This window comes from Mauremys mutica, chromosome 3 (genome assembly GCF_020497125.1).
Source record: "Mauremys mutica isolate MM-2020 ecotype Southern chromosome 3, ASM2049712v1, whole genome shotgun sequence".
Lineage (NCBI taxonomy): Eukaryota > Metazoa > Chordata > Testudines > Geoemydidae > Mauremys > Mauremys mutica.
In genome coordinates, this window is record NC_059074.1 from 7213390 (window position 1) to 7240740 (window position 27351).

At 56.6% G+C, this 27351-nt stretch overlaps 1 protein-coding gene across 3 annotated transcripts; it reads left to right on the top strand.

Annotated features, from left to right (window-relative positions):
* Nucleotides 1-4442: 4442 nt before the first annotated feature.
* On the top strand, nt 4443-27351 carry TRIM35 (tripartite motif containing 35). Of its 3 annotated transcripts, none has more exons than XM_045010931.1 (7): nt 4443-4855; nt 12015-12453; nt 14698-14793; nt 16587-16817; nt 18625-18647; nt 19530-19651; nt 26535-27351. In XM_045010931.1, exons 2-7 carry the CDS (start codon nt 12019-12021, stop codon nt 27098-27100), a joined length of 1473 nt encoding a protein of 490 aa, XP_044866866.1. In that variant the 5' UTR covers nt 4443-4855; nt 12015-12018; the 3' UTR covers nt 27101-27351. The 3 variants fall into 3 exon arrangements, with proteins under 3 accessions (XP_044866866.1, XP_044866867.1, XP_044866865.1); XM_045010930.1 differs by lacking the exon at nt 4443-4855 and adding an exon at nt 11296-11583; XM_045010932.1 differs by lacking the exons at nt 4443-4855; nt 16587-16817 and adding an exon at nt 11291-11583.

Sequence of the window (27351 nt, forward strand, 5' to 3'; positions counted from 1 at the left end):
ACTCTCCAACTGCTCTCGGGCTTTCCCCCTCCCCCACCCCGGCTTTCCAGAGATAGGAGCTCTGATAACTTCTCGACTGCTGTTAACGAGCTCAGGTTATTTTTATCCCCCTGAGACTATTTCCGTATCTTCAGCTCTCGGGGTGCTCCCCTTTGTTTGTGTCCTCAAGGGCCTGGGTTCTCCTGTCTACGTTTCCCAGTGCTTCTAAGTTTAACAGCTCTTTTCCCGTCCCTGTGGGTTTCATTCCTTCCCTCTGGGGTTTCTGGACACCCCTTTGCTTCCCTAATGGGAAGGGATTCCAGTCTGCATCTAACAAGAGGGGGCGGGGCCACCCATCCACTACCCAGAGCCAACCTTAGGGGTGGGTGACATGGGTGACTGCCCAGGGCGCCGTGGTCGGGGGGGGTCACCATCCAAGTGCCGCAAGCTAGCGGGCCTGGGCTGCCAGAGCAGAGGTGAGTGCGGGGAGCCCAGGGCTGGAGCCTCTGGGCAGGGGGCAGGTGATACCACCCAGAGCTGCCAGCCTGGCGGGGAGGTGCAGGCAGCAGGGTTTGTGTCTGCAGAGCCAGAGAGACAGCCCTGTGTCCCGTGCTTCCCGCGGGCACAGTGGTATGGGGCGGGGGGTCCCCTGGCTCAGAAACTCCCACCATGCTACCCTTCCCGCAGACGATGGGCGAGGAGCCCCTGTGTGATGCATGCCTAGGAAGTTAAGCATCCTGCAGGATAAATGACTCAAATTCAACCCCTAAAGACATTTTGGTAGATAATGTTTGTGTTTTTGTGTATTTACATATCTAGTGTTAAAGGTTAACAATGTAATCAAACAGCCCCTGTCTGTGCTGTATTCTGTTCATGCAGAGATCAAAAGGACATCTTAACATTGAGGTGAACCGTAAACATGGGCTATCGCTGTATTCATCTCTCTTTGAAATGGTGGAAAAACAGGCAATTGCCTTATGTTAATCTGTGTAGATAATTACCATTGATGCCTAGGAAATGGATCTACTTCAAAAGTCCCCATAAGTGCCTATTGTTCACCGAAGGACTCCGAGCTGTCACAAGAAGGCCTGAAACTGTACAAAGATGTTTGGGTCCCGATCCTTTTTATCTCAGATCTGCTTGAGGTTTCATGCCGGGGAAGCCTAAGCCATGAGGACTGAATCCCAGTCCTGACTGGACCACCCTGAATATAAACATGGGACTATAACCTATGAACTATTTCTAAAATAACTCTTTGCATCTCCAAGCTCACCATCTCTGCTATGAATCTGAGTCTCAAGAATTGTACTCATGTCTGTACGTGTGCTGATCTTTTCACCAACTCGCTCTTTTCTTTTTTAATACATTTTAGTTTAATAAGAATTGGCTGTAAGTGTGTATTTGGGTAAGATTTGGAATATTCATTAACCTGGGAGGTAATGTGTCCAATCCTTTGGGATTGGTAGAACCTTTTTATATGACGAATAAGATTTTCAGTAATCCTCGTCATATCTGACTTGGGTGCCTAGCTGGAGCCTGAGGGTGGGTTACTTTAAGGGAACTGTGTTGTTGGCTTCTGGGTAACCAGTGAGGTCCTACAGAAGCAGTTTTGTGCTGGTTGGTAAATCTAAGCATTGGAATAGCCACCAGCTTTGGAGATTGTCTGTCCCATTCTTTGCAGTTCACCCTCATTCACTGACCTCAGTTGGCTCCCCTGGGACTCTGGTTACACCATGGATGCCAGGGGAGATCGGGTGGGGAGCCCAGGGTGGCCATGGGCAAGGTGGGGTGGAGACCATGGGGTGCAGGGATGATGGGGGGGGGGGGCCTGCAGGCACCAAAACCAAATTCACCCAGGGCATCATATTCCCTGAGGCCATCCCTGCCACTACGCCAACCCACTTCCATTTAAACTTCTCCTGAACTTCTCGGGGCACCTGCACCACAGGGCAGAGGTTCTTATCCCCATGTATACGTTCAAGCTTCACTCGTGCACCAGTCTTCCTCCCTGAATCCAAACCCCCTCTGGGAATGTCTCCACAAACTTCTCTGGTCCTTTAGCTGCCCTCTAGGTGACGGATTGATGCTGCCTTACCCATACCGGGTATTCTTGGGGAGGCGCTGCAGGAATTGTTCCAAAATGACAGTGTGCATAATATCGGCCACGACTTGGGCGTCTGGCCTCAGCCGACGAGTGGCCCAGCCTGGCAGTTTTGGGGCAAATGCCTGGGACCATAATCCCCCAGTCCATCTTGCGGCTCGAAGTTTTTGCTGATATTTTTCCATCAAAGGGCCCACCCAGTCTAGGATGGCCGCCTGAACCGTTTCATAGTCCCATGTTTGCTCATTGCTGAGAGCCACATTGGCCACATGATCTTCTCCTGTTAAACAGCATATCAGCCCCAGGTCCCAGCTGCCCCATCCCATCCTGCCCAAAGCCGGCTCCAGGCACCAGCAAAGCAAGCACCTGCTTGGGGCAGCCCATTTGCAAGGGTGGCAGGAACCAACAGGGGGCTCTGGGAGCTGTAGTTCCTTGGTTAGCTCCCTGCCTATAGAGCCAGCCCTGGAGCAGGGAAAGAACTACATTTCCCAGCATTCCCTTGGCCACTACCAACTGGAAATGAAGGAGGGGGACCTCATGTGGCAGCCTGCTGTGAGTGGAGAGCTGCACTGTGGATGGTAGGGAGACCATATTTTATCATTCAAAAAACAGGACACTCCACGGGGAGGGAAGCCCCCCCACCACCATCCACTCCCTCCGACTGCCCCCACAGAAACCCCAACCCATCCAAACCCCCCCCACTCCCTGTCCCCTGATCACCCCCTCCCAGGACCCCTGCCCCTAATTGCCCCCCAGGACCCCACCCCCAATCTAAGCGCTGCTGCTCCTTGTCCCCTGATTGCCCCCTCCCGGAACCCCAGCCCCATCTAAGCCTCCCTTCTCCTTGTCCCCAACTGCCCCCTCCTGAGACCCCCCCAACGCCCCCCCTAGGGCCCCTCCCCCTACCTGTCCGCTGACAAACCCCTGGGACTCCCATGCCTATCCAACCTCTGCCTGTCCTTTGACTGCCCCCCGAACCTCTGCCCCATCCAACCCACCCTGCTCCCTGTCCCTTGACTGCCCCCTGGAACCTCCTACCCCTTCTCCAACCCCCCCATCCCCCTTACCGTGCCACTCAGACCAGCGTGTCTGGCTCCGCACAGCGCCAGACACACTGCTGCATACATGCTGCCGTGCTCCCCCGCGGAGCCCACAGCCCCCCCCCGCCCCCACACACCCAGCACCTGCCTTCCAGATTTGAACACCTCAGAATTCAGGAGGGCTCAAGCTCAGTTTGGGCAGCTGTTACTTCATTTCTCCCAAATCAAATATACTGATCCACTGTAACTTGCTGTAGAAAAAGTTGGATAAAATTGAGCAAGAAATGCTCCCCAGTAGTTATTAGGACTGGAATTGCTATTTTCAACAGCCATTGCCTTTTGTTTGTTTGTTTAAAAGGAAGACAGTGATATTGCATTGGCAAATTCCCCATAGAAAGAAAGAGTGGAACAAAAGAATAATAAAGGCACCTCAACTTTTCCTCATTTATGGAGGCCAGTCTTATAATATGCATCCAGATCTCCTCCAATCACCCAAGCTGAAAATTGTTCCACTTTACTGCAGCTCTGTAACCATATGGGAACCAATCTTGTCTGTGTTTTGTGCACATCCAAAATTCCTGCTGAATGACCCCCTGGGAGCGAGTTACCAGTGACCCAGGGCTGCGGCGGAAGAGGGTGCAGGTGTGGTGGGGGGGAGAGCCCAGGGCTGGAGCGACAGGAGGTGTGTGTGGGAGGCACTGGTGGGGGGGAAGGGGATAGCCCAGGGCTGGGGCGGCAGGGGGTGCGGGGGGGGGAGCCCAGGGCTGGGACGGGGGGCAGCCAAAATGTTTTTTGCTTGGGCGGCAAAAAACCTAGAACCAGCCCTGATCCTGCCCCCAACAGCCACTCTCTCAAAGGCGACCAGAAATGGGTCATCTGTGGGGCCCCTTTTGCCAAGGCTGCGGCATAGCCCCTGAGGCCAACTGCCGATCCCCACCGCGGACTCACCATGCTGTGTAGCAGCTCTTGCTGCACCTGGGTTTGATCCCTTATCAATTCCCGTGGGCGTGTTTGTTGCTCAGCCTGCCAGGTGAGCAAGGCCTGTCTCTCCAAGAGGTGGGATGACTGGAAGGTCTGCAAGGTCTTCTGCATTTCCTTCTGTTGCTCGGCCAGCTGCCGTAACATCTCCCCCATCTCTGAGCCTGCCGAACCTTTACACCGACTCCCCTTTCAGGTTCTCCATCCGCACGGATAAAGACAGGAGCTCGGACTAGCCCCCAGGTGCCTAATTGGTTAACCAGTGATCAGAGTTCTGGTTCAGCTGCCGATTCCCAGCACCCTGTCACAGCCCCTTTAAGAGACGGGGAGGAACACTGGAGGCTGGGGGTTCTTTGCAGTTTGAACCGGCTGGAGGGACTCGCAGGAGAGGGCTGGATCGTGCGACAGGGCCGAGGGGATGATTGGCAAGGACAAGGGATCCCAGCGATGGAGCAAAGGAAGGAAGTGAGAACCGAGGGTGGAGCAGCGAGAGAAGAGCAGCGGGAGGAATCTGCCTGAAGAGATCCAGCGAGAGCCCACGGGCTGTGCAGAAGGGCCTGGCCGACGTGTGGAAATACCAGGGAGTTGCTGCTGATCCTTTGCTTGGCCTGTGACAGCCGGGGAGGGGCTGCAGCTGGCGGACGGGACAGGAGGGCGGAGGGACGAGAACGCGCTCAGTTGTCTTCCCACTTAAAGGCGGTCTCGGAATAACCGTGCAGGCCTCGCGGGACTATTCCCATGAGTGAGCATCACTCCCGTGAGTACGGGTCGGCAGGGTCAGGCCCAGTCACTACTGAGCAGCAGGCCCCTGGCTGCAGGGCGTGGGCCAACGCGCACTGGTCTCCTGGCTGGCGGAAGCCACAGGGTTGTGGAACGCTGCGGTACTTTTGTTTGTGGGTTGCTATGGTGAGGAAGGAGCTCGGTACCAAGAAATGAGCGAGTCGCCCAGGGCCAGGCCGGAGGGTTCGCAATGTAAGCACAGGGGCAGGGTGGCCATGTCTCATCGCCAGGTAGCAAATATCCCCAACGGCCGGTGGTGGGACACTAGATGGGGAGGGCTCTGAGTCACCGCAGGGAATTCTTTCCCAGCTGTCCGGTTGGTGGGTCTTGCTCACATGCTCAGGGTCTAACTCATCGCTGCATTTGGGGTTGGGAAGGATTTTCCCTCCAGGTCAGATTAGCAGAGGCCCTGGGGGGTTTTCACCTTCCCCTACAGCACGGGGCCGAGTCACTTGCAGGTTTAAACTAGTGCAAACGGTGGATTCTCTGTAACTTGAAGCCTTTTAATCAGGATTTGAGGATGTCAGTGACTCAGCCAGAGGTGAGGGGTCTCTTACTGGAGTGGGTGGGTGAGGCTCTGTGGCCTGCAGTATGCAGGTCAGATTAGATGATCACGCTGGTCCCTTCTGGCCTTAAAAGTCTATGAGTCTGTGAGCATTCTCAAGACAGCAGCCACTCAACGCAAGCATCGATGGACATGTGCGGCGTGGGGGCAAGCAAGCCAGAGACCAGAGCAATGGGAATGGGGGTAACCCCGTGGTTAAGTCACTGACCTGGGCAGGGCCGCCCAGAGGATTCAGGGGGCCTAAGGTCCTCGGCAGTGGGGTGCCCCCACATTGGCAGTAATTCGGCAGAGGGGGGTCCTTCCGCTCCAGGACCCACCGCCGAAGTGCCGCAAAGATCTGCGGCGGGGGCCCTGCTGTCAAATTACTGCCGAAGACCCAGCTCTTCGGTGGTGGGTCCCGGGGCGGAAGGACCGCCTGCTGCCGAATTACCGCCAAAGACCCAGAGCGGAAGAAGCTCCCGGGGCCCCGGGCCCCACAAGAGTTTTTCGGGGCCCCCAGAGTGAGTGAAGGACCCTGCTCCAGGAGCCCCAAAAACTCTCATGGGGTCCCCTGCGGGGGCCAGGGCAAATTGCTCCACTTGCCCCATCCCAGGATGGACCTGGACCTGGGACTCTGGAAATTAGGATCTTAAGTAGCTTTGTGGAACTGGGCCTCTCTGGGCTGCAGTTCTCCATCTGTTCAATGAGGTTAGTGATGCCTACTTAGATTGTAAGGTCTTTGGGAACAGGGCTATTTCCTCCCCCTCCCAGGGGCGGCTCTAGGAATTGCGCTGCCCCAAGCAGGGCGGCACGCCGCGGGTGGCGCTCTGGCGGTCGCTGGTCCCGCGGCTCCGGTGGACCTCCCGCAGACGTGCCTGCGGAGGGTCCACTGGTCCTGCGGCTCTGGTGAACCTCCCGCAAGCACGCCTGTGGATGCTCCACCAAAGCCGCGCAGGACCAGCGGACTCTCCGCAGGCATGCCTGCGGGAGGTCCACTGAAGCCGCCTGCCGCCCTCCCGGCGACAGGCAGAGCGCCCCCCGCGGCATGCCGCCCCAAGCACACGCTTGGCATGCTGGGGTCTGGAGCCGGCCCTGCCCCCTCTTCCAGTTCATTTGGACTGTGCCCAGCACAATCAGGCCTGGCGGGTATGTCTACACTTACAGCCTGCGGAGGTGCATGTTCACACTACCCTTCTTGGGTCGGTGGTAAGTGTCTGCCCCAGGAGCGCTCCCACCGGCCCAAGAGAGGCAGTGTGGGGAGCTGAGAGCCCGGTCCCTCAGCTCCGCTGGCAGGCTGGCTGCCCCACAGGCTCCTGCGCTCTCGGTGGGCTGCCCCCACATCCGCTACCCGCTAGGAGCAGGGGAAGCCGCCTAGTGCCCAGAGCAGGGTCCAGCTGCCCTGAGTTCTCGCTCCCCCCCATTCCACACACACACTCTTGGCAGACTTGTCAATTTCATGGCTCAGCTGTGAAACTGACAAGGCAGTCAACATTCCCAGCCGGAGCTGGGAGGGGGAAGCCATTCTGGCCTCTTGCCCAGCTGGGAGCAGGGGCCAGCCACCCAGCTCGCCAGGGTAGCAGGGGGCAGCTGACTCTAGCTGCCCGGCTTTCTTGTCCATTTCACAGCTCCTGCCAACAGCAGCTGTAAGACCCGCAGTGTCTACACAGACACTGCATCGCCTTAGCTACACCGACAAGCCCCACGTCTCTCGTGGAGGCGGAGTTATGATGTCAGTGGAGTAGGGCACTTACATCACGGGGCGCAAGGCTGTAGTGTAGACACTGACATAAACGGTCCTACGTGGATTTAACTGTGCTGTCTAGACCAGGCCTGGGTCTCTAGGTGCTACCATGAAGGGCAGCTCTCTTGGAAGTCTCTGGGGTTCCCAACATCAGTTTGTACCCTTGGTGGTTCTCAGGCTTGGCCATTGGCCCCCAAGAGGAGGTAAAAGGCCTCATTCACTCTGCCATGGAATCGAGGATCTGGCGCCATTGTGGCCAGTGATGTACAAACACCGAGAACCCAATGCAGAGTCACACCAACCTGCATATAGATTTGAGTATGGGACACCAGAGCTGTGGATTTGCAAAAATACCCCACTGATCAGTGCTTAGTGACACCAGCACAGTGGCCACCTCGCTGCTGCCAGATGTTAGCCACTCCCAACCCCTGCTGACGGAAGCTGCAGCATACGACACACAGCGTGCGAAAAGGCAAACTGTCTTCTGCCCATCTGTACCCCGTGCTAGCCACTGCTGTTCCATCCAGGTGTTGGGCACTCCGCAAACAAATCACGTAGGAAATGGAGTGACCCTAGGATCCAGAACTTCCCTGCTCAGTACATGGCTTGGCTGGGGAGTGATAGAAGGATGCTACCCTCCCATGGTAGAGGTGAAATGAGTAAATCCAGTTCCTAGTAGACACACATCTGCTTCTCTCACACACAAAATGCAACCACATACCCTGCTGGCATCATGCTGGGTGGGCTCCACGTAGCACCAGCAGCTAATTATATTTATTAAGCACCAGCAATGCACTCGGCAGTGTAGAAGATCCATAAGTCTCTGCCCTGAAGAGTTTACAGTCTGAATTAGAAAAATACAGATGAGACCTGATGCACTGGGAAGCCAAGAGAGGTAAAAACAAGGGTCTGATTCTCCACCACCTTGCACTTTGGATTGTCATTTACACCAGGGTCACATGGGTGTAAAATCTTCTTACTCACTTTCCACAGCCACAAATGAGAACACACAGTGCAAGACGATGGAGAATCAGGCCCAACACAGTGTTTTCTACTCTCGCAATTTTATCACAAGTCTCGTGATGTTTGGGGCTTTTCTTAATGCCCCAGCTCCTGGAGTCATGTGAGCACACGACACTCTCCGCTTTCATTTTAAAAATAGTAAATGTCTAGCCCTTCCTGCTTGAAAATGGACCCGCTAACGGTTCAAAAACTATAAGGCAAATAAAAAGAATCCCCCAGATTATTTTAAAATCTCATGATTTTGCGGGCCTGACTCACAATGTTTGAATGTATTGGGTCGGCAGTACTTGCCGATATGTGGGGGATATGGAAGCACTTATCTTTACAGCCAAGCAAATAATTCATGGGGAATAATTTAGGCTGTGAATGTATCCCGTTCTCCTCTTCACAAATTCTCTGTAAGAAGCTTACAGGGTACACAAATGTATCCCTGTTTTGAAAATAATCACAGGGTGAGTTCAATGAGTAATTCCTGTTTAGGAATCAATTTGCTAGGGAGCGATGTGGCTAGCACAGGGCTGGGCAAACTACAGCCTGTGGGCCACATCCAGCTCTTCAGACATTGTAATCTGGCCTTCAAGTTCCCGCTGAGGACTGGGGTCCAGGGCTTGCCCCATTCCATGTGTGCTGTGGCTCCGCACAGCTCCCAGAAGCAGCCGGCATGTCCCGACTCCGGCTCCTATGCGTAGGGACAGCCAGGGGGCTCCGCACGCCACCCCTGCAGCTCTCATTGGCTGGGAACCACAGCAGCTCTCATTGGCCCGGAACCAGGGCCAATGGGAGCTGCAGAGGCAGTGCCTGTGGACGGGGCAGCATGCAGAGCTGCCTGGCCAGAATGGGGACGTGCTGCTGCTTCCAGGAGCTCCACAGCCAGCCAGCCCCTGTAGCGTGGATTTTAGGTAGGTAACAAAGGGCTGGACAATCATTAATTTATTGCACTAATGACCCCAACTCCGCCCCCTCTCAGGGCCAGTGCAAAGGGCAACAGACACAGGCCCAGGGACAAAGACTAGACTACCCCCCTCCGCCCCGGATCACAGTGCGACAAGCCCCGTGGGGTCTCTCTGGGGATCTGTGCCGTGTGTCTCAGCCCGGGGTGGCTGCAGAGCTGCTGCAAAGCGAAGCCACTTTCCCGCTCCCGAGCAATCTCCTTGTTCAGGGTTGGAAGAAAGCGACTCTCTGTCTCATCCTCCGCCCCCTTCCGAGCCACAGCCCGCCCCGCTCCCCGGCCGCACCCCGCACCCTGGCGTGGGCTGCGGGAGCCGCTCCCCAGCCCCGGAGGCAGGGCCGGCTCTAGGTTTTTTGCCGCCCCAAGCAAAAAAAATGTTGGCTGCCCCCACCCCCCAGACATGAGCCCCCCCCGTCCACCAGTGCCCCCCACTCACACCCCCTGTTGCCCCAGCACTGGGCTCCCCCCCAAACGTGGGATCCGCTACCAGCACACTGCAGCCGAGCCCTGGCCCAGCTGTGACTCTGTCCCCATGCGGGTGGAGCTGCTGGGCAGCACGGAGCGGGAGTACTTCCAGGTGGCGGCACGGCTACGGGGTGGCGCAAAGAACACGGCCCCCTCCCTGGGCTTCGCAGCACTGCTGGTGGCCGAGGTGGATCAGTTCGCGCTCACCGCCCTCACCCCCGACATGCTGGCGGCCAAGGACCTGGAGAGCCCCCCGGACCTGCTGCTCTTCAGCCTCACGGTGCCCTGGCCCAGCCCCGGCGGGAGGGAAGGCGAGGATCTCCGGCTGTGGGGCTACCTGCTCAGCACCGACGAACCCAGCCGGCCGCTCACCTCCTCACACACTCCAGGAGCCCCTCGCCGCCATCGCAGCCCGGGCTCGACTCCAGGGGACCCCGTTTCCCTCCCTCCCCGGCTCCTCACACACACTGGGTAGGTATCAGAGAGGTAGCCGTGTTAGTCTGGTTCTGTAAAAGCAGCAAAGAATCCTGTGGCACCTTATAGACTAACAGACGTTTTGCAGCATGAGCTTTCGTGGGTGAATACCCACTTCGTCGGATGCAAGAGTGGAAATTTCCAGGGGCAGGTAAATATAAGCAAGCAAGAAGCAAGCTAGAGATAACGAGGTTAGATCAATCAGGGAGGATGAGGCCCTGTTCTAGCAGTTGAGGTGTGAAAACCAAGGGAGGAGAAACTGGTTTTGTAGTTGGCAAGCCATTCACAGTCTTTGTTTAATCCTGAGCTGATGGTATCAAATTTGCAGATGAACTGAAGCTCAGCAGTTTCTCTTAGAAGTCTGGTCCTAAAGTTTTTTTGCTGGAGGATGGCCACCTTAAGATCTGCTATTGTGTGGCCAGGGAGGCTGACGTGTTCTCCTACAGGTTTTTGTATATTGCCATTCCTAATATCTGATTTGATAAATGGACTCGAAGCTGGGGGTCAGGACTGGGCCTGGGGGGTAATGGGGTCAGGGGGGTGTCCGGATCAGAGGGGCTGGGCTCCGAGCTGGGGGGTCAGGGCTGGGCCTGGGGGGTAATGGGGTCAGGGGGGTGTCCGGATCAGAGGGGCTGGGCTCGGAGCTGGGGGTCAGGGCTGGGCCTGGGGGGTAATGGGGTCAGGGGCGTGTCCGGCTCAGAGGGGCTGGGCATAAGCTGGGGGTCAGGGCTGGGCCTGGGGGGGTAATGGGGTTGGGGGGGGGCCTGACAACCACCTCCCTGAGACCCCCCCCAATCCAACCCCCCTTCCCTGGCCCCTGACCGCCCCCTCCCACAGACCCTGTGCCCCCTGAGTGTCCCCAGGACTCCCTGCCCCTTAGCCAGCCCCCCGGCCCAGCCGCTCACCCCCGGCTCTCTCCCCGCGCGCCTCGAGGGGCGGCCCTGCACCGCGCTGCAGCCGCCGGGCTCCGGGGGGGCCGAGCTCCGCCCCGCTCCGAGCCGCGTGCTCAGGGGAGGCGCCGCTCGGCCCGGGGCCCGCAGCCCCGCCCCGCCCCCTGACCACGCGGCCGCCGCGCTGTGCAGGACCCGGGCGCGAACAAGCGGCGGCGGAGCGGCCCGTCCTCTGCAGCCAGGCGGGGCCGCGCTCCCGGTCAGGGGCAGCCCTCTCCCCCGAGCGGAGCCGGGAGCGCGACCCTGCCCCGGCTGCAGGGGACGGGCCGCTCCTCGGCTCGCAGCGGCGGCGGGATGAGCTGCGGCCGCAGCCTTATGCCGCCCTAAGCCGGTGCCCAGAGCCGCCCCTGCCCGGAGGGGCCGGCCGGGGGTGGAGCCTGGCTCCAGCCCAGGGACATAAAAGGAAAGACCCGGCTCCGGCGGCTCCTCTCTCCCGGGGTGCGATCGCCCCAGCGATGCCCGGAGACTCCGCCCGAACCCCGCGCAGGCAGCGCCGAGCCCGGGTCTGCTGCAAACGGTGCCTCCCGGCCTGGGGCCCCGCCGCCTGCACCGAGCCCAGGTAAAACCCAGCCCGGCAAGGGGCGCGGGCCGCTCTGCAGCCGGGGCGGGCGCCCGCCACCCGGGGGCGGGCGTTACGCGGGGGCGGATCTTCCCGGACCCCCAGCTGGCAGGAGGGAGCGAGCCCCGGGCAGCAGCGGGGCAGAGGCAGATCGTTCCCTCCCTCCCCGGGCAGCAGCGGGGCAGAGACAGTCCGATCCCCCCGGAGCAGCGGCCCCTTCCCGGCCGCGCCCACCACCGCGGCGCTGCGGCGGCTCCCACTGGCCTGACGCCGCGTCACTCAGCGCCGGCCGGGCTGGGCTGGGCTTAGCTTCCCCCCGCCGTGAGTCAGAGGCCGGGATCGCAGCAGCAGCAGCAGCAGCCGCCGCGGTGGTTTTCCCAATCAGGGTGTTTCTCTCTGCGCCGGTTTGACTCCCCTTCCCCCCGCCGCAGGGCCATGGAGACCGACGCCGCTTCTGCCGCCGCCTCCTCCCGCCCCGGGGCCACCTTCAAAGAGGAGCTGCTCTGCCCCATCTGCTACGACCCCTTCCGCGAGGCCGTGACCCTGGGCTGCGGCCACAACTTCTGCCGGGCCTGCGTGAGCCGCTCGTGGGAGCACCAGCCCCGCCACGCGTGCCCCGTGTGCAAGGAGCTGGCCCCCCTGGGCGAGCTGCGGGTCAACCACACGCTCAACAACCTGGTGGAGATGCTCCTGCGGGAGGAGAGCCGGAGGGGCGCCCCGGCCGGGCCCGCCCTGTGCGCCCTGCACCGCGAGGAGGCCAAGCTCTTCTGCCACGACGACAAGGAGCTGGTGTGCGCCCTGTGCCAGAGCGCCAAGCAGCACCAGGGCCACAAGGTGCGGCCGGTGGCGGAGACGGCCAAGGACTACAGGGTGAGTGGCCAGGGGCGGAATGCACCCCCGTGCAACACGCGGGCACAGACGTGCAAGAGAGGCACGTGCGAGGGCGGGAGTGTGGTGACGGGGAGGGTGTGTGCACGGCAGCATGGACATCTGGCGTGCCTGGCGACCCTGCACTGCGTGCACGAGGGATTTGCCCTCGGTGGGCACCCTATGGCCTGGGGGCGCACGCGTGGTGTGGGTCCGGTTGTACGTGGGATACAGGGATGTGCACAGCTGGGATACGGGGATGCACCCAGTGGCACTTCCACAAAGAGTGGCCTGCACCTCGGATCGCCCAGAGGGAGGTGTATCTTGCTGCGGGAAGGGGGGGCCTCAGATGGGGGGCGTGCACAGAGCTTCCCCCCACCCCTTGCAGAATATCATGCATGTGCAGCCCTGCCTTTCATGGTAACTGCCTGAGGCTCCTGGGACTGGGATTAATAACTAGCAGGAAGTAGGGGCAGCTGTAAGCAGGCAGCCGGCTGTAGCGTGACTGTGTGTTTGGGGGGGCAGGCCTGAGTCAGCCCCTCTCCTCTCAGCACCGCCTGGTTGCTGGGATGCATTGAAAAGCTGGTGTGCCGTGCGGCTTGCCTGCTCAGTCCCCAGGCAGGAGACCCGGGGCGGTCGCTTGCCCTGTTAGCAGTATGGCAGGAGCTGGAGAGAGCTCTGGACCGGGACATCCGGCCCGCGCTATCTCCAGCCTGGAGACCGTTTGTGTGTCCTTGGACGGTGAATGGCCCCGTCTCAGCAATGATCCTGCCATGGCCCCACGCCTGGAGCCAGGGCAGTGAAGTGTGCTTCGCGCCGGCATGGGGGAAGGATGACACACTGTGGCAGAGCAGTGATGCTCCGAGCCTCTCCCCAGTCACGAGCCAGGGAACAGGGCAGCAGGGCCGATCTCCAGACAGTGGTTTTGCTCTTGCAGCCGGAAAAGGGAAATTGGAGCTGCTGTCGGCACTGGCTGAGTGAGTCACTTGGGAGGGGGCCGTGCTTTAATTCAAACATGGCAGCAGCCCTTGGGGCCGGCTCTGAAATCTGTTTATAACCCCAACTGACTGTGTGCGGTGGTGGTGGTGGTGGGGGGGGGGGAGTAGCATGGCCTAGTGGTTGAGACACAGCCCTGGCAGTCAGGCCTCCTGTGCTCTGATCCCAGCCGTGCTGTGAGCGGGCGTGAATCACTCACCCTCTCGTTGGACGCTTCCTGTCTGCAAAACAGGGAGAATCAGCATTGGGAACATGGGGATTTCCAGGCAGGATCAAGCCTAGGGCTCCTCTAGCCCAGGGTCCTGTCTCGGACAGGGGCCAGGACCAGATGCGTCAGAGGAAGGGGTGGAAAAACCCTGCAAGAGGCGTTCACTGGCTCCCCTGCCCCCAGGGGCAGTGTCTTAGGGGTTGTCTTACACGCTGAAGCAGGAGCGTTTCGATTCCTGAGAGTCGTGAGGCTAGACTGCTGTTTGTAAGGTGCCGGGAGGTCCCCAGAGGGGAAGGGCGAGCGAAATGCAACTTGTTATTGTTAATGAGCTAAGTTCCCTCTAAGCCACGCGGCCGTGCAGCAGCCTCTTAAGCACCACGCAGGCGCTCAGAGCTGCGGTGGGGAGAGATGCCTCTCCCTGCCGGCACCAACCCAGCCCCCGCCTGGCCCTGCCGCGGCTGGGAGAGAGGTGCCTCTCTGCCCCTGCCCAGGTGCTGCTGCGCAGGGAGAGAGCTGGGGGGAGTCCTGTCTCCCTGTTGTAGCCCCAGAGCGTGCACCCCCAGCCAGAGCCCCCAGCCCTGAGCCCCTCATCCTTGGCCCTATCCCAGAGCCTGCACCCCCAGCCAGAGTCCTCCCCCTCTTCCCCCCTCCGCACCTCAACCTTCTGCCCCAGCCCTGAGCCTCGTCCCACACTCCAAACCCCTCGGCCTCACTCCTACCTCATGTCACAAATCAGCTCCATATTGATGCACATGACAAAATTCATTCCACACATGCTTGGGGGGAAAAATAGAGGGAACAGTTCATGAGCTGATGTGCCTTCATGTGGGGGGGTGGGCGAGAGAGAGAGTGTGTGTGTGTAGATGGGGGTGTGTGTGTATGTATATATAAAATAAATTACACACGTATATGTGTATGCATGTGTGAATATATATGTGTGTGTGTATATATGGATGTATGTATATGTATAAAAATAAAAGTGGTCCCTGACAGAGGCCTGCCATTGTGGAACGTGCTATATAAGGAGCATCTCCTTCTTGCAGGCCAAATGGAGGAACATGGAGAACTCCCTGCGGGACAAGGTGAAGGATTTCGGGGCAGTCCGGCGGTCGTACGAGTCAATCTCCAAGCACAACCAGGTAAACGGCCAGTTTGAAGTGGGCTGGCGGATTGGACAGCCGGGGAGATCGTCCTACAGGCGCTGGCTGATCGCAAGCCTGCAGCTGGCGGCTGTGGGGCCCAACCCACAGGGAATTGGCTGCTGAGGCTTTCTCGCTGCTGCTGGGCGGGGCTGAGCTGAGTCACAAGTTAGAGTTGGTGCCATAGCCCAGGGCCACCTATTCTCCCTGTGTGACCAGTGCCTGAGGCTGGGCCTTGTTTGAAAACGTCTCTCAATGGAGCCTTTCATCCCGCAGGATCCAAGGCCCTTTGCAAACTGTACCTAGCGGATCCCACTCCCATGGCAGCAATGCAGCCACCTCTGCGGTGGAACGCGGCCCCATCCCGTGCCAGCAATCCCACATAACGGCAGGAGTGTGGTGGGGAGGCAGGCCGGGGTCACAGGAGGGAGGCCGCTTTGCATGCAGGAGGCTGGTACTGGATGGGAAGTGCTGGCCGGTCTCTAGAGCTCTGGCTTGCTGCTGGGACACCCGAGGGACACTGGCCCTTCCCGGTGATGGTGGCCAGTGAGGTTCTGCTGGTGTCCAAAGAACCAAGCGATAATGTGGCAGTCATCAGAGGGATGCCCTTGGGCTCAGGATCTGGGTTCAGGCAGACTCTGGGGGAACTTAGTTAAGCCATTTCCCCACTTCTGCGTTCATTTCCCGCCAGCCCAACGGGCTCCTGCCCTGTGCCCTATTTAGCAGAGCTGGTCAAAATAGCCCCCCCCCCCCTTTTTTTTTTCTTTCTTCAGGAAAAAAATTAGATACATTTTCATTTTGAATGGCAACGTTTTGATTTGGGCTTTCAACTCCCTTCCCCCTGTTTGGGTTTTCAGCTCTCCCCTTCCCTTTTCATTTTTTCCATAGGCGTTGACTCCATGGGTACTCCAGGGCTGGAGCATCCACAGGGAAAAATTAGCGGGTGCTCCCCACCCACCAGCAGCCAAGCTCCCCCCTCCTCACTGCCTCCCCGTTCCTCCCCCTCCCTCCCAGCACTTCCTGCCCCCCCTACGCACCCCCGTCACCGCCTAACAGCTGTGGGGCAATGCTTAGCACTTTCTGGGAGGAGTGGGAGGAGCGGGGACACAGCATGCTCAGGGGAGGAGGTGGAGAAGAGGCGGGGAAGGGGGTGGAATGGGGGCAGGAATGGGGTGGGCACTCTGGGGAATCATAGAATATCCGGGTTGGAAGGGACCTCAGGAGGTATCTAGTCCAACCCCCTGCTTTAAAGCAGGACCAACCCCAACTAAATCATCCCAGCCAGGGCTTTGTCAAGCCGGGCCTTAAAAACCTCTAAGGATTTTAAGGGAAGGGGTGGAGTGAGGGTGGGAGGAGGTGGGGCGGGGGCGGGGTGGGGGTTGAGCACCCACCAGGCAGCGGGGAAGTCGGTGCCTATGCCCGAAACCCAAAATGTTTTCCATCTGGGAAACACACAACTCACATTTTTTGCTTTCAGTTTTTTGTGTTGAAAAATCAAAAGATTCTTCGGCCTCGGATGTTTTTTTGTGCAACCAAGATTTGGACACAACAGACTCTTTTTAATGAGTCATTGGACAAACTCTGAGGAGTCTCTCTTTAGATTGTAAACTCTTTGGGGCAGGGCCCCCCAGCTAGGTGCCACTGCCATACAAATAACATTCTTCCCTTCCTGCCCTAGAGTGGGGTCTTGTCGCCCTGTGGGTAGCTGTTGGGTGCAGGGACCCCTTGGAGGTGGGAAGGGCCAGGGCTAGCTCGGTCGCTGCCATGGTCCTGCCCTTCCTCCCGCCGGGCAGGTGGAGGTGGCCAGGCTGGAGGATCAGATCAGGAAGGAGTTCGAGAAGCTGCACGAGTTCCTGCGGGGCGAGGAGAAGGCCGTGCTGGCGGAGCTGCACGAGGAGGCCCGGCACAAGCGGGGCCTGATCGACGGCAAGATCACGAAGCTGTCGGAGGACAGCGATGCCCTGCTGCACGAGGCCAACCAGCTGCAGGCTGACCTGACGGAGGACGATGTCTCCTTCCTCAAGGTAGTGCCACCCTCCCCCTTAGGCTTGCAGTGCTCACCTGCGCCCCCCTGACTCAGATGGGGGGGTTGGGGGAGTGGTCGAACTACATCCTAGCTCCGCCCACTGTCAAAGCTCCGCCCACACCCCAGGGGAGCTAGAGGTTTCTGCTCAAATGATCAGCAGTGCAGCGGTTAACACATGGCCGTCGTTGGTCTTCAGCTACAACTAACGCAGCCGCCTGCCTCTCCTGGGACCAAATAACCACAGGTTTCCAGAGCCTCTGGGGGCCTCTGTTACCCCCCCAGAGAAGTAACGGAGGATCTAGAGACCAAGGCAGGACACAGGCTGCAATCTGTCTGGGAACAATTATCTGAAATGGTGATTAATTGGGTGGGGGCGGGGCAGGGAGACCCAGCGCTGGGGTGAGGTGGCAGTGAAGAATGGCTTTGCTGGGCAGAAGCCTCTCGTAGTAAGGAGCGGTGGGTCCCTCTCCACGTGGCTCTGGGTAGCCGGCATCCGTTCCAAGCACGGCTCCACCAGGGACGCTGGCGCATCCGAGAGGGTTTGGACACAAGATGCCCAGAGCCACAAAGGACCAAGGGCTGGGGGCTTGGCTTGCAGCAAGCGAGAGGGTTCCCAGAGCTAGATACATGCTGCTCAGCTAAGGGGTGTTATAACCTGTGAGCCAGTCCCCTCCCCTCCCCCCCCGGGTGGGGTAAACCGGCCTAGCGCCATGGTCTTCAGTGGTGCTCCCCTGATTGACACCAGCTGAGGATCTGTCCCTGTATTTGAAGGATTAATCGCTTGGGCTGAAAGCAAACCCATTAGGGCTGGTCTGCACTAGAATATGAGAGCGACCCAGTTTCATCACTCGGGGTGAGAAAAATCCCCCGCCCGAGCGACGGCGGCGAGCCAGCCCGAGTCCCGTGTGGACAGCGCTGAGCTGATGGAAGAATTCTTCCATCGACCTCGCTACCGCCTCTCTGGGAGCTGGATCGCCTACGCCAATGGGCGAACCCCCGAGTGTCTACCCTGAAGCTGCAGCTGCGCTGCTGGAGTGGTTCACGTGTAGCCAAGCATAGGCACCGGCTTCCATTGTTCCTGGCTGCTCGACCCCGCCCCTGCACTGCCCCCATTCCATCCCTTCCCCAAAGTCCACGCTCCTTTCCTGCCCCCGTTCCACCCGCTTCCTCCAAGCCCCGGCCCCGCCTCCTCCCCTGAGCGTGCCGAGTTCCTGCTTCTCTCCCCTCCCTCCTGGAAAGTCCTAAGTGCCGCCAAACAGCTGTGGGAAGCGCTGGGAGGTAGGCGTAGGAGCAGGGATGCAGCGTGCTCGGGGCGGGTGGGGGGGTTGAGGGGAGCTGGGCTGCCAGTGGATGCTCTGCACCCACTATTTTTTCCCCATGGGTGCTCCAGTCCCAGAGCACCCCCAGTGGGTGCCTATGTAGACAAGCCCTTAGTGTGCTACAGAAGGGACTGGGAGGGGAGGGAATAACTAGAAGGGAATGGGATGCAGCCAGGAAAGGAGACCTTACCTGTCTCCTGCCTCTTCCAGGCTGTGTGGGCAAAACAATCACATGTTCAATGTAAATTCTCTCTGAAACCTGCTCAGAAGCATGCGGCTTGGTTGGGGGGGGTTGCACTCTGGATTGCCCCAAACCTGGGCATGAGAATAGCAACCCCTGCCCCCCGGATCGTGCAGTCAGATGCTCCAGTGCATAACAGCCTGGTCTCCAGGGCACATTTCTGCCCGCCCACCGTTGTCAGTTCCTTTGATCGTTACAAAAGCGCCTTGTGCCGGTTTAACGTGCGACGTCTCTCTCTCTTTCAGAAACACAAGAACCGCAAGCGCAGGTAGGTTCCTGAGCGTTTGAAATCTTGAATGTGCAGCCGGGGTTTATTGGCTCAAATGTGGCCCTCTTACGCCAAGTCCCGCGGCGCTACCAATCCTGAGTGCAATGGCTTTGTCCATAACACAGACCCCACCTCGAAACCTTCCTGCGGGGGGACATGAAAACGCTGCAGGATACGTATGGCTGCGGCTACGAATAGGTGGAGGTGGTACTTTGGTAGAGAGGGTGCAGAGTACCAGCAATTCCTGCCGGTGCCAAGCAGCTCTGACAATGCAACTCGTGATCCCTCGGGGCCCAGAGCAATTTACAAATCACACGTGGTAAAGAGGAGCCTGAGGTGCGAAATCGGGGTTGAAACCATTCTGATCTCACTCTCCGAAGCTCCACGTTGGGCCCTGAAGGTCTGGTCCAGGACTAATCTCCAGTACCCAAGGCAGGAATTGCAGCTCCGCTCCCCCCGCCTCCTGGGAATGACCCTAGGCAGCTGTTCAGGCCTGGAAATGAAGGGCCCCGTCTCCAAATTAACGAAGGACGGTTGCAGACAGGCTGTAACCACCCAAGCTGGAATCTAACCAGGGAAAGTGCTGTGGAATCCCTGAGGATTTGGTTTCAAAGCCCCGTTGGAAAGACGCTCCCCTCCCTCAGCACAGTGCCCCCCAGTCTCATGCTGGGCTGACCCTGAAAACGGAGGGCTGTCCTGACTCAGCAGTGCCTTGGAGATCTCCATCCCTGGCCTGGCCTCAGTGGTGGGATGTTGGACTGTGGCTGTCACCTGCAGGCAGAACAGAACCTCCTCCCCGACTTAAGCCATCCTTTGCAGTAACCCCCTGGAACATGGCCTCTCCTGACCGGTTCTGTGTAACCTTCTCCTGCATCTCCCCAGAATTGCCTGCACGGCAGAGGAGCCGGAAGCCATCCCGCCGGGAATGCTGGTTGATGTCCCCAAGTTCCTGGGGTCCCTGCAGTATGACGTGTGGAAGAAGATGCTGGACATCATTACAGTAGGTAAGGCAGTGCGGACACGGGGCAGTGAGTGGGGTGGGCGAGTGGTGGCCAATGCACCAGGTAACTTAGAGCAGGGCCAAACTTTTTTGATCACGCACCCCATCAGTAAAAAATTTTTGAGCACACACCCCCTGCTCCGAACTGTCGAACTGCTGAAGGGGAAAAATAAAAGCGGCGCTGCTCCTGCTGCCGCGCACCCCAAAGGATCCTCTTGCGCACCCCCTGGGATGCGCGCACCCCACTTTGGAGACCACTGACTTAGAGCCACAGGGCTGCTCAGACTTCCAGGCTGGGAGCACCGTGGAGCTTGGCGTGCCTTCAAAGCTACTGGGGCTGGTCCACCTGGAGGCTAACAGCCTACTGCTGCTAATGCGCTTACTTGTTTCGCTCAGGTGCTAGGGGCCTGTGGCATTGAAGGCTGTGGGTTCAAACCCCGCTGATGCCCTGGATGTGGGGTTGTTACGCTGGCACATGGAACTCAGGCCGGTTTGTGTCTTAGGACGCAGCGCTAAGAGCCTGACCAAACCCGCTGGCTGGGAGCTATAACGGATTCCTCCTCTGTCCCCGGTCTGCAGAGAATAACACGCCTTGAACAGCGGGTTACAGGTAGCAGCCATAGGTGCTGCATAAACAGACTCCAGGTGCTGCTGAACTGAACTGTAAACTGGTGGAGAAGAGAGCTCGACTCTCCGCTCTTATGTTTGAGCTAGAGAGTAAGTCCCATCTCGAGACTTACACACACGCAGATCCTCATTTTATCCACTAGAGGGCAGTGGGACACACAATGACCACACTGGATCAGACCAATGGTCCGTCTAGCCCAGTGTCCTGTCTTCTGACGGTGGCCAATGCCAGGTGCTTCAGAGGGAATGAACAGAACAAGGTTTGCTCTCTAGTGATCCATCCCACTTTGGCCAGTTCCAGCTTCTGGCAGTCAGAGGCTTAGGGACACCCAGGGCATGGCGTTGTGCCCCTGACCATCTTGGCTAATAGCCACTGACGGACCAATCCTCTAGTTCTCTTTTTTTTTTTTTTTGAACCCAGTTATACTTTTGGCCTTCACAACATCCCCTGGCAACCAGTTCCACAGGTTAACTGTGCATTGTGTGAAGAAATACTTCCTCTGTTTCTTTTAAACCTGCTGCCTATTAATTTAATTGGATGACCCCTGGTTCTTGTGTGTTGAGAGAGAGTAAATAACACTTACTTTCTCCATCAGTCATGATTTTACAGACCTCTCTCATATCCCTCCTTACTCGTCTCTTTTTCTAAGCTGAATAGTCCCAGTCTCTTCAATCTCCTTATTTGTTGCCCTTCTCTGTACTTTTTCCAATTCTAATATATCTTTTTTTGAGATGGGGCGACCAGATCAGCACGCAGTATTCAAGGTGTGGGCGTACTGTGCATTTATATAGTGGCAGCATGATATTATGAGTCTTATTATCTAGCCCTTTCCTAATGATTCCTAACATTCTGTTCATTTTTTTGACTGTTGCTGCACATTGAGTGGATGTTTTCAGAGAACTGTCCAGGATGACTTGAAGGTCTTTCTTAAATGCAAAATAATGCACATTGGAAAAAATAATACACAGAAACTGATGGAATGTAAATTAGCTGTTACCATTCATCAACATTGCATTTCATCTGCTATTTTGTTGCCCAGTCACTCAGTTTAGTGAGATCCCTTTGTAACTCTTCTCAGTCAGCTTTGGATTTAACTCTGTCCTGAGTAATTTTGTATCATCTGCAAACTTTGCCACCTGTTTACCCCTTGTTCCAGATCATTTATGAATATGTTGAACAGCACTGGCCCCAGTACAGATCCTAGGGGGAACCTGCTATTTACCTCTCTCCACTGTCAAAACTGACCTTTCATTCCTACGTGTTCTCTTTTAACCAGTTACTGATCCATGAGAGAACCTTCCTTCTTACCCCATGCCTGCTTAGTTTGCAAAGAGCCTTTGGTGAGGGACCTTGTCAAAGGCTTTCTGAAAGTCCAAGTACACTATATCCACTGGATCACCCTTGTTCACATGTTTATTGGCACTCGCAAAGAATTCTAATAGATTGAGGCATGATTTCCCTTTACAAAAGCAGTGTTGACTCTTCCATCCCAAATCGTGTTCATCTCTGTGTCAGCATGACCTCCTCTATTCTTTATTCTAGTTTCAGCCAATTTGCCTGGTACTGAAGTTAGGCTCACTGGCTTGTAATTGCCAGGATCACTTCTGGAAACTTTTTTTTTTTTTAAACTGGCATTACATTAGCTACCCTCCAGTTACCTGACACCGACTGATTTAAGCGATAGATTAAATACCACAGATAGTAGTTCTGCAATTTCATATCTGAGTTCATTCAGATCTGGTCCTGGTGACTTATAACTGTGTAATGTATTGATTTGTTCCAAAACCTCCCCTATTGACACCTCCGTCAGGGACAGTTCCTCAGATCTGTCACCTAAAAAGAAGGGCTCAGGTGGGGGAATGTCCCTCATGTCCTCTGCAGTGAAGACCGATGCAAATAATTTGTTTAGCTTCTCCGCACTGGTCTTGTCTTCCTTGAGTGCTCCTTTAGCATTTCAGTCATCCAGTGGCCCCACTGCTTGTTTGGCAAGCTTCCTCCTGCTGATGTACTTAACTTTTTTGCTGTTTAGTTTGACAAGAACTAGCAAAAGACACATTCTTTTTTTGGCTTATCTAATTATACTTTTACACTTGACTTGCCAGAGTTTATGCTCCTTTCTGTTTTCCTCAGTTGGGATTTGTCAAGGCTGATTCCCCACTTGGGCACTTCAAGTGCAGAAGGTGGGAGCCCCCAAGGATTCTAAAAATTTAAATACAGCAAAAATCCAATCCTGTTCTTAAAGGTAAATTTTATTAAAACAAAAAGAAAATACATCTGGAACGTCGGCTTTTGCTAGATTTTAAAAGAGCAATTCCAAAAATTAAGCATCCAAACTAGCTTTCTTGGGGGTTCAGCGTAAAGCAAACAAAAGCATCTGGGGTTAGCACCGAGGAGTCCGCAAGCCTCACAGTAAATAAAATAAATCTAATCCCGTCTATCTAAACATTCCTGGTCTCAATGAATCCTTCTGGGCGATGAATTTTCATACCTGGTCCAAACTTCACCCAGCTTTCCAGCTGCTCCCGTCTCTCCAGCCCAGAGAGAACAACAGAGACACACAAGAAAAGCTTTTTTCCCATTTGAAAAAGTTCTAGCCTTCCCATTGGCTTTTTCGGTCAGGTGCCCACTCCCTTCCTTTTACCTGCAGGATTTTTTAGCCCTTTACAGATAAAGCAAGCAGCCACCAAGAGGGACTTTATAGCTAACTGGCTGGGTGTCCGTAAAAGGGAGTCCCCTCCCCTCTCTTTGTTATCGCAGGATTTGACTTCCAATTGTTAAAGGATCCCTTTTTCCTTCTAACCTCCTTTTCTACTCTGTTGTTTAGCCATGGTGGCATTTTTATTTTTTTGGTCCTCTTATTAGTTTTGCGTGGTGTAGTTTGGTGGTTTTGAAGTTTCCATGCGGCTTGCAGGCATTTCACTCTTGTGGCTGTGCCTTTTAATTTCTAACTAGCTTCCTCATGTTGTCTAGTTCCCCTTTTGGGAGTTAAATGCTTCTGTGGTCTCTTCAACCCTACAAGGCTGTTTAAATGTAATTACATTATGGTTGCTATCACTTCATGGTTCAGCTGTTTCTGTCTTGCACCAGACCCTGTGTGCCACTTAGGACTAAATCAAGAATTGCCTCTCCCCTTGCGATTTCCGGGACTAACCGCTTCCAGAAACAATTTCTACACACTATCAAGGACTGCATCTTTGCATCCTGTCCTGAGGTGACATGTACCCAGTCAATATGGGGATAGTTGAAATCCCCCATTATTGGGTTTTCTGGTTTTTGTTTTTGTTTTTTTGTAGCCTCTCTAATCTCCCTGACTATTTCACAATCACTGCCCCATCCTGCGTCTGGGTCAGTCGTATATTCCTACTGCTAGACTCTTTATTATTCAGACATGGAATTTCTGTCTGTAGAGTCTATGGTACTGTTTCTTTCACATGGTAGATTCTTTCACCTACAGTGCCACTCCCGCATCAGCGTTACCTCCTCTGTCATTCCTACGTCAGATACTAGTGATGGTGTCTCTGTCCCTCTCCCCCAGCCAATGGGAGCTGTGGGGGGCATCGCCTGCAGCAGACATTGCCAGCAGCATGGCTGCCTGCATCTCTCCACAGGCTGCAGTGGGGAGGATTTCGGACTGAAGGCGGCTGGGACTTTGAGACTCCCGCTCTACATTTTGTACCCTAGTATCCCCATGTTGAGTGGAATAGTGTTATTCCATTCAAGTTTCTGCGATGCTGCTTATATCAATATCCTCCTTTAATACTAGGCCCTCAAGTTCACCTATCTTAGGATTTAGACTTCTTGTATTTGTATACAAGCACTTATAACATTTGTCAATATTTAGTTGTCGGCCTTTATGTGATGTAATTGAATGGGACTTTTTTTCCTTTTGACTGTTTCTCTTCCGTTCCTACCAGTATTGTCATCTTCTCACTTTATATCCTAGTCAAGAGGAGAAGAATCGCCTTTAATAAATCCTCCCCTAAGAGTGGCGTCTGTTGGCTTCCCCCAGCCCTAAGTTTAAAAACTCCCCTGACTTTTTTTTAAATTTTATGTGCCAGAAATCTGGGTCCATTTTGACTTAGGCAAAGCCCATCCCTCCTGTATCAGCTCCTTCTGTTCCCAAAGGTCCCCCTGTGCTTACTAAACCCGAATCCCTCTTCCAAACACCATCATTTCATCCACCCATGAGGCCCTGCACTTCTGCCTGTCTAACTGGCCCTGCGCGTGGATCTGGAAGCACTTCAGAGAATGCTCCCATGGAGGTCCTGGACTTAAATCTCTTACCCCGTGCACCCATCAGTCCGTCCCAGAGAGGCTTTCTTCTCTGCACAGCAGCTTAGCTCTGCCTTTTACTGAGTATATTGGGGGGGGGTGTGATGTGTGGGGCTCAGAACCGGCATAGGAGGTGGGGATGCTGTGGGTTTGACAGGTGCAATGGCAGAGATGGAGGGACAGGCTAGGGACACTCTAGGCTAGCCGGGGGTGCTGCAGCTGAAGAGGAAATGGGATAACCACAGGGTTATATCAGGGGTTTCCACCAGGGGGTGCTGCTGCTCAGGACCGAGATGTATTGGCAGAGCTCATCAGCGGGTTGAGGCCTGCAGCGGCAGGGGCTGAGCTGGGGATGCCCAAGGAGAGCGCTGGGGTGGGGGACCTTGCCCACAACTTCAGGCTCAGGTCCGTTCTTGCTTTGGCACATAAGGGGTTAACCATGCGTGGCCGGTTCTGCACGCTGCACCCATGCGCCTGTCATGATAAGCAGGGGAGGAGCCTGCCAGTCATGGTGAATCTGGGCTGGGAGGGGCAAGGCCCCTGCTCAGATCTCACCCCCGACCGCACGCAGGGTAGCGCTGGGTGCAGGAGGGGGCCGTCTGGCCGATCCACGCCCTGCAACCAGCTGGTGGCATCGGGCGGTGCAGGGCGGAGAGAGGGGAGACAGCTCCTGTTAGCCCAGTAGGATCAGATTGTCTGGGCAAGGGGGTGAACAGCCAGAGCCGGCTGGAGTCCAGTCACAGCGGGGATGGTGGTGGTGGCGGGTGAAGGGGTGATAAGAGCATGTCAAAATCCCTACGGGCCAGATTCATCCTGGGTGTAACCCGCTGACTCCAGGAGTCACACGGAGGGAGGGAGCCCTCTGCCGCTGGGGAGAGGCCCCTGCTCAAGGCTTGTCCAGTGCCGACGCCACGTGGCCCATGCTGTCCGGGACGTGGAGGGTGACAATCCCGGCCTCAGAAACATTGAGTTCGGTGCAGCTCCAAGTTCACTCGGCGGGACTCGAACGGGACCTCCCAGGGTCTGATCACACCAGCCACGGGCTGTAACCGTTGCTCTGCACGGGCGCCATTGGCATAGCGGGTAACTCTCCAGCAGCGCCGATGGTGCGCGGACGTCACTGCCGCTGCAGGGGGGAGGGCCCAACACTTGGCCAGTTTCTAAAATAAATGACGGCCATTCCCATGCCCCAAACGGGTAAAATAGAATTAAGGCGGAGACTGTGTTGCCCTTTGAAACACTTAATAGGAAAAAAACACGGGGGTGGGGGGGGGTCTCATTTGGACAGGCCCTAGAAATCTTATCACTGGCGTGGGTTTAGAGCCGGAAAGGAGGGAGGGCGTGAAGATGGCCTCTGGCTTAGGCGCTGCTCTGGGACTTGGGGATCAGGGTCACGTTCTCAGCTCTGCTACAGATTCCCCGCATGACTGCGCTGTGTCCCTTCCAGCTGTCTGGCTCGGCTGGGAAACGAGGCAGGGTACCCTGTAGTAATGCTCTGAGGTGCTAGGGAGATCAGACATACTTAGGTGGGACCATTCCTTGCAGGGCCTAGGCATGGCAAATACTTCCATTGCCATAATGCCTGGCCGTCCACAGCGGTGCCGTGCTAGGGGCTGTACAAACGCCCAGCCAAGGAGAGCCCCCGCCCCAAAGGCCTGACAATCTTAAAGACGGGCTGGAGAGCCGGAGTCGTGCAGACAATAGGAGGTGCGTGGTGCCCAGCCAGTTGGGAGCAGCGCAAACCACGTGACACCTGGTGTTCCCTGTGGACGCTCCACTAGGGGTTGTTCTGAGGAGGGACTTGAAGGTGTGTTGGTGGGGGTTACGAGTCTGGACTGGGGCTTTCCCCAGACACTAGGGGTGGGCTGGGGGAGAGGTTGGGTGGTGGAGGCTGGCAGCTGGGGTGTTTGCCCTGGGCTGTGCCTCGCACCAGCACGATGCTAGCTCCGAAGGCCACTCTTGGCACCTGACAAATCTCCTTTCTCAGTTCCCTTCAGCTTTGACCCCAACTCTGCCGCGGGCTGGCTCTCCGTCTCCAGCAACCTCACCAGCATCACCAACGGCAGCTACAAGCTACTGGTGGACAACCCGGAGCGCTTCTCCTCGGCCCCCTGCATCCTGGGCTCCCGGGGCTTCTCCAAGGGCTCCCACGCGTGGGAGGTGGACCTGGGCGGGCTCACGAACTGGCGCGTGGGCGTGGCCAAGGAGCGCGGCAGCCGCCGGTGGAACTTCCACCACGACGCCCGCTCGGGCTTCTGGTACATCTACCGCCTGCAGGGCGCGGACAGCGAGATGTGCCGGGCCTCCAACTCGGCCAGGTCGGAGACGGCGCTCCGGGACCTCAAGCGGATCCGGGTGGAACTGGACTGCGACGAGGGCGAGCTCTCCTTCTACGACGCCGACCAGAATAGCCACATCTACACCTTCCATGAGCAGTTCAGTGGCGAGGTTTTCCCCTATTTCTACGTGGGCAACCCAAAGCCTGATACGCCGCCCGGGTCCCTCAGGATCTGCCCTCTGCGCGTCCTGATCAAGGAGGACCTTCCACTCTAGGCTGCTCAACACAACCGGTAAAGGCTCCCCCTCCTGCCTTGCCCGTTTCCCATCTTCCAAGAGCCTTTCGACAGTGTCTGCCATCAGGCTGTGCTCCAATGGACTAACCCCCTCCAACCCCTGGTTTCTTGCTTGGGGTTTCTCACGGGAAGCTGTTACTGGTGGGTTTTTATTTTCTACTGTTTGCCTCCGTAACAGATTGTGGCTTTTTTTTCCTTCTTTTTAATAAACGTCGGTGGTGGCAGGACACA

What these genes read in the sequence shown, in the direction of transcription:
- TRIM35 (XM_045010930.1), top strand. Translation starts at nt 11,480, where the DNA reads ATGCCCGGAGACTCCGCCCGAACCCCGCGCAGGCAGCGCCGAGCCCGG. An exon ending in AGACGGCCAAGGACTACAGG is followed by an intron (nt 12,454 to 14,697) that starts GTGAGTGGCCAG and finishes TCCTTCTTGCAG; the next exon opens with GCCAAATGGAGGAACATGGA. An exon ending in CAATCTCCAAGCACAACCAG is followed by an intron (nt 14,794 to 16,586) that starts GTAAACGGCCAG and finishes CCCGCCGGGCAG; the next exon opens with GTGGAGGTGGCCAGGCTGGA.